The 15,651-nt window shown below is 47.2% G+C and overlaps 1 protein-coding gene across 1 annotated transcript in view; it reads left to right on the forward strand.

Moving 5' to 3' along the window:
• The first annotated feature begins 7,766 nt into the window (after nucleotides 1-7,766).
• The window catches only part of kcnh2 (potassium voltage-gated channel subfamily H member 2), a 105,287-nt gene continuing 97,402 nt past the window's right edge, over nucleotides 7,767-15,651 (forward strand). Inside the window, exon 1 of the mRNA XM_062983679.1 lies at nucleotides 7,767-8,391. Within this exon, the coding sequence (XP_062839749.1) occupies nucleotides 8,316-8,391 (76 nt within the window). The 5' untranslated portion in view covers nucleotides 7,767-8,315. The remainder of the gene's footprint in view (nucleotides 8,392-15,651) is intronic.

Raw genomic sequence — 15,651 nt, forward strand, 5'->3', positions numbered from 1 at the left:
AGAACTACAGGTAATGTAAATGTGGAATATCAAGATTGTATGTCTCTATTTGTATGTACGTGTGTGTATGTGTATGTATATATATATATATATATATATATATATATATTTATATTTCACCAAAAAAAAAGAAAAAAAAAGAGAAGGGCGGCAGATAAATACTGCAAATAAATAAATACACACTGTGCGTTATGCATGGCAGCTGTGCATTGCCCGTTGCCCACTGCACAACAGCGACACATCCTTGCCACCTGTTGCCACGCTGCACACTTGCAGGCGCCGCTGCACTTCTCTTTCTGCAGGCAGCGGATATTTACGCCGCACTGAGAGGAAGCTGGACCGCAGCCCAAACTGCGTTGGGAAGGAAGCAAACAGGTGTCAGAGGGAATTCAAGACGTGCCGGCTCTTCCCGTCCCCGGTGTGCGCCTGGTGTTGTGTGTATTCGCTTTCCTAGGAGAGCACTTGCCTCTTCTCCAAGGTCTGGTGCACGGTGGTGTTGTGCCAGCAGCGCCATTTGTGGCTTTCATGCTGACATTAGGCCTTGTGAGTATAATTCTATTCATTAAAGAGGGAGGCAGGAACGCTTTCCGCAAGCGAGAGCGAAAGAGAAAGAGAGATGGAGGTTTTCCTGGGCTCCTCTCGCCTTGGCTCCCATCTTGGCCGGGCGCCTTCCCGCTCCTTTTGTTTCCTTCCTAAGCAGAGTCTGTTGGATGAACAGCTTGCGACGATCACTTTCGGCATTAGCATTATTCATTTCACTTCACTTTCCAACCCAGGACTGGGGCATCTACATTGTATGCAATTTGGCATCACGGTAATTGCCATGGTTCGATGCCACGGGATCCCATGTGACTCATTTTGGCCCTTCAAGTGTTTTGGACTGCAACTCCCACCATTCCTAACAGCCTCAGGCCCCTTACTTTCTCCCCCCAGCCGCTTAAGCGGCTGGGGGGAGAAAGGAAAGGGCCTGAGGCTGTTAGGAATGGTGGGAGTTGGAGTCCAAAACACCTGGAAGGAGGGCCAAAGTTTGCCCATGCGAGGAAGACTCTCCTTGGCTGTTTTGAATTGTCTTAATTGTATTCCAAGTAGCGCATAGAACAACCCCAGGAGATCGCTCTATGTAGGGCAGGAGATCAATACTCTCACACATACAAATCTATATATATAAAAGGGTAATGAAATTTCGGCCTAGGACAAAACAACAAAACTACACATCCCAGAAACACTCAACTTGGCAGCACAACCCCTCATCCACGCCTCTACATTCATACAACAAAAAGAAAAGAAAAATAAAGTCCTAATTAGAGGGAGAGGAATAATTGTTTTTATCCAATTGTTGCCAGTTAGAAGGCTAAGCTCCGCCTACTTGGTCTCCTAGCAACCCACTCAGCCCAGGGGACAGGCAGAGTTAGGCCTCACTTAGGCCTCTTCCACACTGCCTATAAAATACAGATTATCTGATTTTAACTGGATTATATGGCAGTGTAGACTCAAGGCCCTTCCACACAGCTATATTACCCATTTATAATGACTTAATGTCAGGAGAAAACCTTTACCCTTTACCTTAACTACCACCAATTCCTCAATACTTTCCCATACCACCATACTTCGCTACAGCAACACGTGGCCGGGCAAAGCTAGTAAATATATAGAATCATAGAGGGATGGTGACCTTTCAAGCAAGATAGACCCAAGGGTCAAGCGTGTCCAGAGAGGGGTGAACAAAAGGGCCAAGAATCTTTATAAGAAGACAGTTTAGGAAGCTGGAGATTTATTTATTTATTTATTTACAGTATTTCTATTCCGCCCTTCTTTCTCACCCCGAAGGGGACTCAGGGCGGATCACACTACACTTACAAGGCAAACATCCAATGCCTTAACATAGAACAGAGACGGAGACAAACGCAGGCTCCGAGCTGTCCTCGAACTCATGACCTCTTGGTCAGAGTGATTTGTTGCAGCTGGCTGCAGCTGGCTGCTCACCAGCCTGCGCCACAGCCCGGAGATGTTTAGCTTATAGAAAAGAAGACTGAGAGAAGGGGACAGGAGAGCCATTTATGTTGTAGCTCAACAGTAGTCACAGCAGGCTGATGGGTTCACTGATGATTTTGAGTCAGATGGGATTGTGGGCTTCCCTGGGATTCATTCTCATGCAGAGCCTGAAAGTGAAGCTGCTTCAGCCAAGGAGACAGAGCCTCCGGTGGCCTAGGAGATAAAAGCCTCGTGTCTTGAAGGTTGGGCTGCTGACCTGAAGGCTGCCAGGTTCGAATCCCACCCAGGAAGAGTGCGGATGAGCTCCCTCTATCAGCTCCAGCTCCATGCGGGGACATGAGAGAAACATCCGGACAAAGTCCCCTGGCAATGTCCTTGCAGACGTCCAATTCTCTCACTCCAGAAGCAACTCCGGTTGCTCTTGACACGAAAAAAAAAGCCAAGGAGACAGGCACAGCTGGGCCTGGGAATATAATTGAACCTCAAGGCCTTCAAGGCCAGCCACAGGAGCTGGAATCATCCTCTTCAGAAAAGGAGTCTAGCAAACAAGAATTGATGAGAAATTATCATGAGAAAGCACCTGGTGACCTAAGCCAGGAGGCTTACTTGCTTTTCAGGGTTTTTTTTTAGTGTCAGGAGCAACCGGAGTTGCTTCTGGAGTGAGAGAATTGGCCGTCTGCAAGGACGTTGCCCAGGGGACGTTGCCCGGATGTTTTGATGTTTTTACCATCCTTGAGGGAGGCTTCTCTCATGTCCCCGCATAGAGCTGGAGCTGATAGAGGGAGCTCATCCACGCTCTCCCCGGGTGGGATTCGAACCTGGCAGCCTTCAGGTCAGCAACCCAACCTTCAAGTCACAAGGCCTTTATCCCCTAGGCTACCGGAGGCTCCTGCTTTTCAGGTAATCACACCTTTCTGGGAAACAGAAGTTCCAGGGGAGACATAATGCTTTCATGTCTGCATATGATCCAACAGGCTCTTTGCTCTTCAGTTTAGGCAACGTAGCTTTCAAGTTATAGGCCTGGGTTCTCTGGTTCTTGTCTTGGTTCTGGGAATCAAATATTCTGGGAGTTTTTCATTCTTCATGTTGGTATCCTTGTTCAAGTTTTGCTTATGGACTCAAGTTGCTTTTGGATTTTGGGACTATTATTTATTTATAATTTATTTATTTACTACATTTATATCCCGCTCTTTTCACCCTGAAGGGGACTCAGAGTTGTTTACAAATAAAATGTACATGCAATATATTATTATCATAGCACAATATAAGCATTAAATTACTATATTGTACTATATCATTATATGGTAATATTATTAGTAATATTACATTTAATATATAATATATAATAATATTATTATATTGTATTATTATTTTAATATTGTATTACATTGTAATAGTATTATCAATATTATATACTATATATTATATATTGATAAATATATATATATATATATATATATATATATATATATAGAGCATAACATAGACTATTCTTGAACTGCCTTGCTTCTGGATTTAGAAGAGACATTTGACTGCTGACATTTTGGATTCTCTACCTACTTCCTTCATCCCTGCTTTTTATAATATATCTTTTGTGTAGTTTTACAATAAACTCTTTGCCTTTACTCTGGACCAGGGGTCCCCAAACTTTTTAAACAGGGGGCCAGTTCATGATCCTTCGGACTGTTGGTGGGCCGGACTATAGTTGGCCACTGAGCAATAATAATTAATAATAATAATAATAATAATAATAATAATAATAATAATAAAGAGGGTTGGAAGAGACCCTTTGGGCCATTGAGTCCAATCCCCTTCTGCCTTTGTGCACTGAAAGCACAAGCAAAGCATCCCTGAGAGATGGCCACCCAGCCTCAATGTTAATAATAGTAATAGTAATAATAATAATAATAAATGTGCTGTACCAAAAGATCTCAGCCGGCATTTGGAAACAATAGACATTGACAAATTTACGATCTGCCAAATGCAAAAAGCCACCCGACTGGGATCTGCAAAAGGCCACCCGACTGGGATCTGCACGCATCATCCAAAAATACATCACACAGTCCTAGACACTTGGGAAGTGTTCGACTTGTGATTTTGTGAAACGAAATCCAGCAGATCTATCTTGTTTGCTGTGTCATACTTATAATAAAAAAGAGGGTTGGAAGAGACCCTTAGTCCAACCCCCTTCTGCCTCTGCGCACCAAAAGCACAAGCAAAGCATCCCTGACAGATGGCCACCGAGCCTCAATGTTAATAATAACAATAATAATAACAATAATAATAACAATAATAATAATAATAATTATTATTATTATTATTGTGCGGTTTTCTGGCATTGTGTATTTCTGCCGCTTCTGTGACGGTTCATTTGGGTTTTGATGATTCCGTAGCCCACTTGTCAATGGATGTCCAGAATCAGCAGCATCCACCGCGGTCCTTTTTATCTTGGGCGACGACCGAGCCAGTATAGACTTCGTTTGGGTTTGATTCTCCATAATGCTAATGGGTTAGGTGCTCTTAGCTCTTGGTTAGTGAAGAAGGAGACAGAAGGCCTGATCCTTGCAGCCCAGGAGCAAGCCATCAGGACAAATGCAATTAAGGCCAAGATCGAAAAATCAGCTGATGACCCAAAATGCAGACTGTGCAAGGAAACTGATGAAACCATTGATCATATCCTCAGCTGCTGTAAGAAAATTGCACAGACAGACTACAAACAGAGGCACAACTATGTGGCCCAAATGATTCATTGGAACTTATGCCTCAAGTACCACCTGCCAGCAGCAAAGAACTGGTGGGATCACAAACCTGCAAAAGTATTGGAAAATGAGCACGCAAAGATACTGTGGGACTTCCGAATCCAGACTGACAAAGTTCTGGAACACAATACACCAGACATCACAGTTGTGGAAAAGGACAAGGTTTTGATCATTGATGTTGCCATCCCAGGTGACAGTCGCATTGACGAAAAACAACAGGAAAAACTCAGCCGCTATGAGGACCTCAAGATTGAACTGCAAAGACTCTGGCAGAAACCAGTGCAGGTGGTCCCGGTGGTGATGGGCACACTGGGTGCTGTGCCGAAAGATCTCAGCCGGCATTTGGAAACAATAGACATTGACAAAATCATGATCTGCCAACTGCAAAAGGCCACCCTGCTGGGATCTGCACGCATCATCCGAAAATACATCACACAGTCCTAGACACTTGGGAAGTGTTCGACTTGTGATTTTGTGAAACAAAACCCAGCATATCTATCTTGTTTGCTGTGTCATACAATGTCGTTGTGTCAATAATAATAATAATAATAATAATAATAATAATAATAATAATAAGGGTTGTAAGAGAAGAAGAGACCCCTTGGATCATTTAGCCCAACCCCCTTCTGCCCTTGTGCTGTGGGGGCCGGATAAATGGCTTCGATGGGCCGCATCCGGCCCCTGGGCCTTAGTTTGGGGACCCCTGCTCTGGACTCTTGTGTGGTGCTCTGCTCATAGGTGGTTTCAGGTCTGGGTTGCAACAAGTTAAATCTTTGAAAGGAGGTCACACTGAGGACTCTGCTCTAGAGACTGGGATGTGATGGATTCAAACTTCAGGGGAGAAAATTGACCTAAATATCAGGAAGAACCTCTTAACAGAGCCATTTGGTGTTGGAATATGCCTCTGCCTGGGAATCCAGTGAAGTCGTCTTCTCTGGAGGGCGGATGGGCATCTTTTGGGAGTGCTTGAATGGTGGCTTCTAGCGTGGCAGAACCAGGTTGGGCTGGATTGTTAGGATTTTCTGGGTGTTAGGAGAACTACCCAAAAACAGCAGAGCATCCAAAATATGCAAAAGCAGGATACTTATAGTTGAGCATCCAGCTCACAGCAAGCAGAGCGTGAAGTGCCATGTGGCTGTAGAGAACTTAGACCTTAGGGAGCAAAGATGCAGAGTCCTGTCTTTAACATTACACAAGGTTTATTTACAAAAATAATAATTACATTTCTTATCGGAGACAACTAAACGACTGAGCAGCAGCAATAGTAAATAGCTAGGTCTGAGCTACTCTAAACTCCATCTTTTTCTAGGGTTCAAAACAGAGGGGAAAATCTCTGATCACATCTCTCCTGACACACAAGCAGAGAGGTCTCAATACACACAGCACACAACCATATGCAAAAGTAGAAATCAAAGACAAAATCCCAATGAATCATTTGGGCCACATAGTTGTGTCTCTGTTTGTTGTCTGCCTGTGCGATTTTCTTACAGCAGCTGAGGATATGACCCATGGTTTCATCATATCCTCAGCTGCTTATTATTATTATTATTATTATTATTATTATGACACAAAGACATAGTATGACACAGCAAACGAGATCTATATGCTGGCTTTCGTTTCACAGAATCACAAGACGAACACTTCCCAAGTTGTTGTTGTTGTTGTTACTATTGGCTAGACAGCAATGAGGGGACCAGGCTGGAGAGGATGCTTCTTGGTCCAAGTCTTCCTGAGTTGGATGCCTCCTCCATCCAAAACATCTCGAGGGAGGGCCAGTTTGCCCATGCCTGACATTTCTTTTGTGTTGAGAAACTGCTTCTGGTGTGAGAGAATTGGCTGTCTGCAAGCACGTTGCCTAGGGGATAGGGATGACACCCGGATGATTTTGATGTTTTGCCATCACCTATCCTGTCATCACAAAAGCGCTGAGCTGCTGAACTTGCAGACTGAAAGGTTCAAACCCTGGGAGCAGAGTGAGTGGCCACTGTTAGCTCCAGCTTCTGCCAACCTAGCAGTTCGAAAACATGCAAATGTGAGTAGCTCAATAGGTACTGCTCCGGCGGGAAGGTAACGGCGCTCCATGCAGTGATGCCGGTGGCCACATGACCTTGGAGGTGTCTATGGACAACGCCGGCTCTTTGGCTTAGAAATGGAGATGAGCACCAACCCCCAGAGTGTGAGTAGATCAATAGGTACCACTCCGGTGGGAAGGTAATGGTGCTCCATGCAGTCATGCCGGTGGCCACATGACCTTGGGGGTGTCTATGGACAACGCCGGCTCTTTGGCTTAGAAACGGAGATGAGCACCAACCCCCAGAGTGTGAATAGATCAATAGGTACCGCTCCGGTGGGAAGGTAACGGCGCTCCATGCAGTCATGCCAGTGGCCACATGACCTTGGAGGTGTCTATGGAAAACGCCGGCTCTTTGGCTTAGAAACGGAGATGAGCACCAACCCCCAGAGTGTGAATAGATCAATAGGTACCGCTCCGGTGGGAAGGTAACGGCGCTCCATGCAGTCATGCCAGTGGCCACATGACCTTGGGGGTGTCTATGGACAACGCCGGCTCTTTGGCTTAGAAACGGAGATGAGCACCAACCCCCAGAGTGTGAATAGATCAATAGGTACCGCTCCGGTGGGAAGGTAACGGCGCTCCATGCAGTCATGCCAGTGGCCACATGACCTTGGGGGTGTCTATGGACAACGCCGGCTCTTTGGCTTAGAAACGGAGATGAGCACCAACCCCCAGAGTGTGAATAGATCAATAGGTACCGCTCCGGTGGGAAGGTAATGGTGCTCCATGCAGTCATGCCGGTGGCCACATGACCTTGGGGGTGTCTCCTGGCTGAAGAAGGAGGCACTCTGCGCGCGCCCCGGAGCCCCTCGCCGGCCTTCCTCCCCCCCCCCTCCCCACTCCTCCTCCCCGAGGCCCCTCCCTATTGGCTGAGAGGCGCGCCTGGCCCCGCCCCTTTTCTCCCCCTCTTTCCTTCCTTCCCTCCCTCCCTCGGGACCGTCGGGGCCGCGCCTCGGGAGCGCGCACGGGAGGAGGGAGGGGGAGAAGAGGAGGAGGAAGGAGAAGAGGAAGAAGAAGAGCAGCAGCGGCGGCGGCAGAAGAGCATCCTCTCCTCCTCCTCCTCCTCGGGGCCCGGAGCCTCCTTCTTTCTTTCTTTCTTTCTTTCTTTCTTTCTTTCCGTCCTTCCTTCCTTCCTTCCTTCCCTCCCTTCTTCTCCCTTCCCTCCGCCTTTCTCTCTCTCTCTCCGCTTGGCTTTTGCCTAAATAAGGGGCGCCGGAGAGAACGAGGAGGAGGAGGAGGAGGAGGAGGAAGGCCAGGAGGAGCCGCAGCCATGGGGAGCTCCCCCCGCGCCCCTCCCGGGCCCTGAGGCACCTGCCGAGGAAGGAAGGAAGGAAGGAAAAGGAAAAGGCCTCCCCGGTGCCCCCCTCCCTCCCTCCCTCCCTCCCCGTTGGCGCGGGGCCTGCTGGTCGTGGGGGGCGGCGTCGGGGGCGGCGCGGCGCCTGCGTCTGGGCGGGGGTCTCCCTCCCCATGGGCTGAGAGAGAGAGAGAGCATGCCGGTCCGCCGCGGGCACGTGGCCCCCCAGAACACCTTCCTCGACACCATCATCCGCAAGTTCGAGGGGCAGAGTGAGTGGGGGTCTTGGGTGGGCACGCACGGCTGGGACTCAGGGGTCGGGTGCGGGGTGGGGTCTCCTCACAGCCAGCCCAAAGCTCTCAGAGCCGGAATCACTGGGTTGCTGCCCGGCTATCTTCCAGAAGCAGCACTCTCTCCTGACGCTTCGCCCGCATCTATGGCAGGCATTCTCAAAGGTTGGGGGGAGGGGGTCAGTTGGAAACGAGGCATCTGGGGTTTATTATATATCTGTGGAATAATGTCCAGGCTGGGAGAAAGAACTCTTGAACCTCACCACCTCTGAGGATGCCTGCCATGGATGTGGGCGAAACGTCAGGAGAGAATACTTCTGAAACTTCGTCATATTATTTACTTATTTATTTATTTATTACAATATTTATATCCCACCCTTTTCACCCAACTGGGGACTCAGGGCGGCTTACAATAAAACACATATATAAAAATTGCACAATGCACTATAAAACAGTTAAACATTGTTAACTTACAACCATACAGCCCACAAAACACACAACAACCCTGAACTCTTGTCTGTTGGAGGCAACTATCAATGTTGCAATTAATCACCTTGATTAGCATTTAATAGCCTTGCAGCTTCAAATCCTGGCTGCTTCCTGCTTGGGGGAATCCTTTGTTGGGAAGTGTCAGCTGGCCCCGACTGTTTCCTCTCTGGAATTCCCATGTTTTTGAGTGTTGCTCTTTATTTACTGTCCTGATTTTGGAGTTTTTCGATACTGGGAGCCAGACTGTGTTCATGTTCATGGTTTCCTCCTTCCTGTTGACATTGTCCACCTGCTTGTGGCTTCTCTGTGTCGCCTGGCATGGTAGTAGATGTGGGCAAAACGTCAGGAGAGAATGCTTGTAGAACATGGCCATACCGCCGGGAAAACTCACAGCAAGGTCATTAATTGCAACATTCACAATTGCCTCCAACAGACAAGAGTTCTTTCCTTGTCCCTCCCTGGACATCATTCCACAGGTATATAAACCTCACTTGCCTAGTTTCCAACAGATCTCACAACCTCTGAGGATGCCAGCCATAGATGTGGGCGAAATGTCAGAAGAGAATGCTTCTAGAACAGGCAGCCTGAAAAACTCACAGCAACCTTATGGCTCCATCCTCTTCATCCTCATGACCCCCGACTTTCCCCTGTTGCAACTACAGTAGAGTCTCACTTATCCAACATAAACGGGCCGGCAGAACGTTGGATAAGTGAATATGTTGGATAATAAGGAGGGATTAAGGAAAAGCCTATTAAACACCAAATTAGGTTATGATTTTACAAATAAAGCACCAAAACATCATGTTATACAACAAATTTGACAGAAAAAGTAGTTCAATATACAGTAATGTTATGTTGTAATTAGTGTATTTACGAATTTAGCACCAAAATATCACGATGTTTTGAAATCATTGACTACAAAAATGCGTTGGATAATCCAGAACGTTGGATAAGTGAGACTCTACTGTACTCCCAAAGCGAAGCCAGGAGAAGGGAGGGGTCCCCTGCAGTCTTGGGGAGGGGGCTCTCCGCGTTCTGGGTCCATCTGCGGGGGATGATGGGCCCTGCGGCCTGGCTCTCTCCGCCTCTCTTTCTCGTGGTTCCTTTTTGCGGGACTTGCCTTTCGCCCAGTCCCAGCAGCTGCGCCGAGCATATGGCAATGGGGGGGGGGGGGGGGGGCTGGGTGAGCGTGAGTGCGGGTGGGTGAGTGAGTGAGTGCGCGTGCCAAGGCCTTCCTTTGTGTCTCCTCCGCCGCCGCCGCCGAGGAGGAGCCACGCGGGCCCGAGGGAGGGGAGGGGAGGGGAGGGGAGGGGAGGGGAGGAAGACCCGGCAGGGATGACACCTCCACACACACACACACACACACACACACACACCATGCGCCACTAGGCAGAGCCTCCGCCAGAAAGAGAGGAAAGAGGGAGGGAGGGAGGGGTGTCCTGTGCCCCCCCTCAAAGAATAGCCCATCTGGAGCACATGTTGTGACTAGCAGCAGCTTGGCCTTGAAGGGCAAGAGAGTGGAAGGCACAGGGTGTGTTGGTGGTCTGGCTCCGTCCCTGACCCAGTGGGGCCCAACCTTGACCAGAGACCCCTCTCCAACATGAGCACCAAAAGGGTCACCAGTCAGTTTTTGGTCAAATTTAGATTCGGTTTTGTTACTTGAGGTGCTGATTCAGAAAATTGCAGCAAATTTCACTTGGCAGCAAGTTAAACGTGACCCAAGAATGTGATGCAGCTGCCAAAAAAGCCAATGGGATGTTGGCCTGCATACGTACCGTGTTTCCCCGAAAATAAGACAGTGTCTTATATTAATTTTTGCTCCCAAAGATGCTCTAGGTCTTATTTTCAGGGGATGCCTTATTTTTCCATGAAGAAGAATTCACATGTATTGTTGAACAAAAAAATGAACATTTATTATATACTAGCTGTGCCCGGCCACGCGTTGCTGTGGCAAAGTGGTGGTGGTATTGGTTAAAAATTGTTGTGTAATTTTTATTTGACATTATTTGCAATTTTTTATTAATTTTATTGTAAGTTATATTTTTCTTTATTATATTTTATTATTTTCTTGTATTATTTTTAGTTATTTTCTGTTATTATAGTATTTTATTGTATTAATTTTTAGTGTTTTTTATTATTTTTATTGGGTTGCTAGGAGACCAAGTTGGAGGAGCTTAGCCTTCTAACTGGCAGCAATTGGGTAAAAGCAATTATTCCTCTCTCTCTAATTAGGACTTGATTTTTCTATTCTTTTTGTTGTATCAACCTAGAGGCGTGGATTATGGGTCGTGTTGTCAAATTTCGAGGTTGGGGGGCCTGTAGTTTTGTTGTTTTGTGGGTTGCCGTGATGCCATCACTCTTTTATATATATAGATTGTACAGTAGTTGTCATCACAAACCAGCATAACCAGACAAACTGTGAATCCTATCAAAAATTTCTTGTTACTACGATTATTTCCATGTACAACAATCTATGGTACGTACATTTACCCATCCTGCATGCTCTGGTGTTCTGTTCGGCGGGCATGCTTCCAAACAAAAACTTTGCTAGGTCTTACTTTCGAGGGAGGCCTTATATTTAGCAATTCAGCAAAACCTCTACTAGGTCTTATTTTCTGGGGATGTCTTATTTTAGGGGAAACAGGGTAGGAACTTAGTGCCTAGATCCCGGATGGAAGTCCTGCTCCCCCCTCTCCTATTCTGCCTGGGTCAGACCACTCTACCTGGAATCCCACCGGCTCCCATTCTGGGCACCGCCATGGAAGGGAGAGGTTGATTCTTAAGTTGGAAAGGGTCCAGAGGAGGGCAGCTAACATGATCAAGGGTCTTGAGAACAAGAATCCCTATGAGGAGCGGCTAAAAGAGCTGGGCATGTTTAGCCTGCAGAAGAGAAGGCGGAGAAGAGGCATGATAGCCATGTTATCAAGATGTGAGGGGAAGTCCTAGGGAGGAGGGAGGGGGCTTCCTTTCTGCTGTCCTGGAGACTAGGACACAATGGAATAAGGGCTTCAAATGACAGGAAAGGAAGGAGATTCCACCTGAACATCAGGAAGAACTTCCTGACTGTGAGAAGGGCTGTTCAGCAGTGGAACTCTCTGCCCCAAGGGACTGCGGTGGAGGCTCCTTCTTTGGAGGCTTTTAAGCAGAGGCTGGATGGCCATCTGTCGGGGGTGCTTTGAACACAATTTCCTGCTTCTTGGCAGACTGGGTTGGACTGGATGGCCCATGAGGTCTCTTCCAACTCTACCATTCTATGATTCTATGAGGCTGGATGGCCATCTGTCGGGGGTGCTTTGAATGTCATCTTCCTGCTTCTTGGCAGAATGGGGTTGGACTGGATGGCCCGTGAGGTCTCTTCCAACTCTACCATTCTATGATTCTATGAGGCTGGATGGCCATCTGTCGGGGGTGCTTTGAATGTCATCTTCCTGCTTCTTGGCAGAATGGGGTTGGACTGGATGGCCCGTGAGGTCTCTTCCAACTCTACCATTCTATGATTCTATGAGGCTGGATGGCCATCTGTCGGGGGTGCTTTGAATGCAATTTCCTGCTTCTTGGCAGAATGGGGTTGGACTGGATGGCCCGTGAGGTCTCTTCCAACTCTACCATTCTATGATTCTATGAGGCTGGATGGCCATCTGTCGGGCGTGCTTTGAATGTCATCTTCCTGCTTCTTGGCAGACTGGGTTGGACTGGATGGCCCATGAGGTCTCTTCCAACTCTACTATTCTATGATTCTATGAAAGGGAAAGAGTCTGTTGGCAGGCTCCTAGGAAAGATGACTTCACAAGCGGGGGGGGGGGGGGGGGTTAGACTTCCCTTCTTCTATCTTCCATTTACGTTTCATATCAATCTTCATTTCAATTCCTCTTGTAGATATTCTTCCAAATTTGACCAATCCGTTTCTTTTGTGGGCCTACCGGTATTTTTTTTAAAATCAAATAAGTCAATTTGTCCATATGTTTTAATATCTAACATTTTTCCCAGCCACATTGATTTAGTGGGGCTGGCAGTACCTTTCCAATTTCTGGCTACCACCACTATTCTTTCTCCCCCATTACTGACCCTTTTCTTTCTCCAGGGCAATTGGGGGGGGGGGTCATACCTTCTCTTATTACCCAGAGCCCCCCACCCCATCCTGGGGTTGCCATCCCTCCGTCCTTGCGCATCTTTCTCCCCTTGAGCCCCGGCCGGCCGGGCCTTCTTGTTGCTGTTGCTGCTGCTTTGTTTCCAGGCCAAGGCCACAACTTGGGCAGGAGATGCTGGGCGAAAGGGAGAGGAATGTGGGGCCAGAGACCGGGCCGTGGGGGGGGGGGGGCGGAGGCAGGGCCCAGCCGTTGCCCTCAAGGGGCCTTTCGCCCGTCTGTCTGTCTGCCTGTCCGTCCCTGCATCCCACCCACCCCCACCCCCATGGGAGGCATCATCTCCAAGGACTGGCCAGGAATCCAGACGGAGAAGGAGAAGGGAGGCTTCAGCTCATCCGCGGCCGAGGCAGCAGCAGGAGGAGGAAGGGAGGCTGGAGACAACATTATTATTATTATGGGTTGTTGTATGTCTTTCGGGCTGGGTGGCCATGTTCCAGAAGCATTCTCTCCTGACGTTTCGCCCACATCTATGGCAGGCATCCTCAGAGGCATCCTCCAACAACTACCGTGTTTCCCCGAAAATAAGACAGTGTCTTATATTATTTTTTATTCCCAAAGATGTGCTAGGTCTTATTTTCAGGGGATGTTTTATTTTTCCATGAAGAAGAATTCATATTCATTGTTGAACCAAAAAAAAAAAAACCAAACATTTATTCTATACTGTACAGTAGTTGTCATCACAAACCAACATAACTAAACCAGACAAATTGTGACTCCTGTCAAGAATTTCTTGTTACTACCATTATTTCCATATACAACTGGTATGTAAGCCACCCCGAGTCCCTCTGGGGGGATGGAGGTGGGGTATAAAAATAAAATTATTATTATTATTATTATTATTATTATTATTATTATTATTATTACTATATACATTTACCAATCCTGCATTCTATGGTGTTTTGTTTGTCAGGCGCTGGGCATGCTTCCAAACAAAAACATTGCTAGGTCTTACTTTTGGGGGAGGCCTTATATTTAGCAATTCAGCAAAACTTCTACTAGGTCTTATTTTTGGGGGATGTCTTATTTTCAGGGAAACAGGGTATCATGTCAGACTACACAGAGAAGCCATTGAAATCCACAAGCATGTGGACAATTTCAACAGAAAGGAAGAAACCATGAAAATGAACAAAATCTGGCTCCCAGTATTACAAAACTCCAAAATCAAAACAGTAGATGGGAACCAACACTCTGAGGACTTGACTGAACAAAGGATGCCCCCAGGCATGAGACAAAACCTTTCCAATGCTAATTAGGGTGATTAACTGAAACATTAATGCTGGCTCCCAGTGACAAAGGACCCTTGCCACACCCCAGACTCTACACAGATATATATATATTCTTTCCTTTCCTTACTTAGTTTATCCATACCTCACAACCTCTGAGGATGCCTGCCATAGATGTGGGCGAAACGTCAGGAGAGAATGCTTCTGGAACATGGCCACACAGCCCGAAAGACATACAACAACCCTGTGATCCCAGCCATGAAAGCCTTCGACAACATATTATTATTATGTTGTCGAAGGCTTTCATGGCCGGGATCACAGGATTGCTGTATGTTTTCCGGGCTGTCTGGCCATGTTCTAGAAGCATTCTCTCCTGACGTTTCGCCCACATCTATGGCAGGTTGTGAGGTATGGAGAAACTAAGCAAGGAAGGTTTATATATATCTGTGGAAAGTCCAGAGAGAAGGACTCTTTGTCAGTTGGAGGCCAGTGTGAATGTCTTAGTTAATCACCTTGATTAGCACTGAATAGCTGACTTCTCCTGCCTGAGGGCATCCTTTGTTCAGCGTCATTAACTGCCTTTGGTTCCCATGTCTGGAATTCCTCTGTTTTCAGAGTGTTGCTTCTTATTTACTGTTCTGATTTTTGAGTTTTTTTTAATACTGGTAGCCAGATTTTGTTCATTTTTATGGTTTCCTCCTTTCTGTTGTTGTCCACATACTTGTGGATTTCAGTGGCTTCTCTGTGTCGTCTGACATGATCGTTGTTGGAGTGGTCAAGCATTTCTGTGTTCTCCAACAATATACTGTGTCCAGGTTGGCAGAGCATTTGATGAACCAACCTGGACACAGTATATTATTTGAGAACACAGAAATGCTTGACCACTCCAAAAAGTTTCTCCATACCTCACAACCTCTGAGGATGCCTGCCATAGATGTGGGCAAAACGTCAGGAGAGAATACTTCTAGAACATGGCCAGACAGCCCGGAAAACATGCAATAATCCTATTATTATTATGTTTATGTTTTTGTGTTTCTTATGTTTCTTTATACCCCGCTTTTTCTTTCCATAATAAGACCCAACTGGGACCCCTGGGCCTTCGGGGCTACAAGGGACCCACTCCGTGGAGCAACGCAAGCCCTCTTTGTCCTTGGAACTTCCCTGCTCCCCCCCCCCCCCCCCGCCTCCCCCTTTCTATGTTTGGAGGCAGGCTTTGGAAGTTGTGAAGGTCCCCTGCGCATGTGCAGAGTGAGAGTCTGCTCCAGGTGGTCCCTGGGCTGGAGAGCAATGCCCCCCCCAATGTAATCAGAGAGGGATGTACTCCAGAAGGGAAGGGGTCAAGGGGTGCTGGGCTGACCCATTTGCCCCAAGGGAAGGGGCTCTCA

This window comes from Anolis carolinensis, chromosome 6 (assembly GCF_035594765.1).
Source record: "Anolis carolinensis isolate JA03-04 chromosome 6, rAnoCar3.1.pri, whole genome shotgun sequence".
NCBI classification, from domain to species: domain Eukaryota; kingdom Metazoa; phylum Chordata; class Lepidosauria; order Squamata; family Dactyloidae; genus Anolis; species Anolis carolinensis.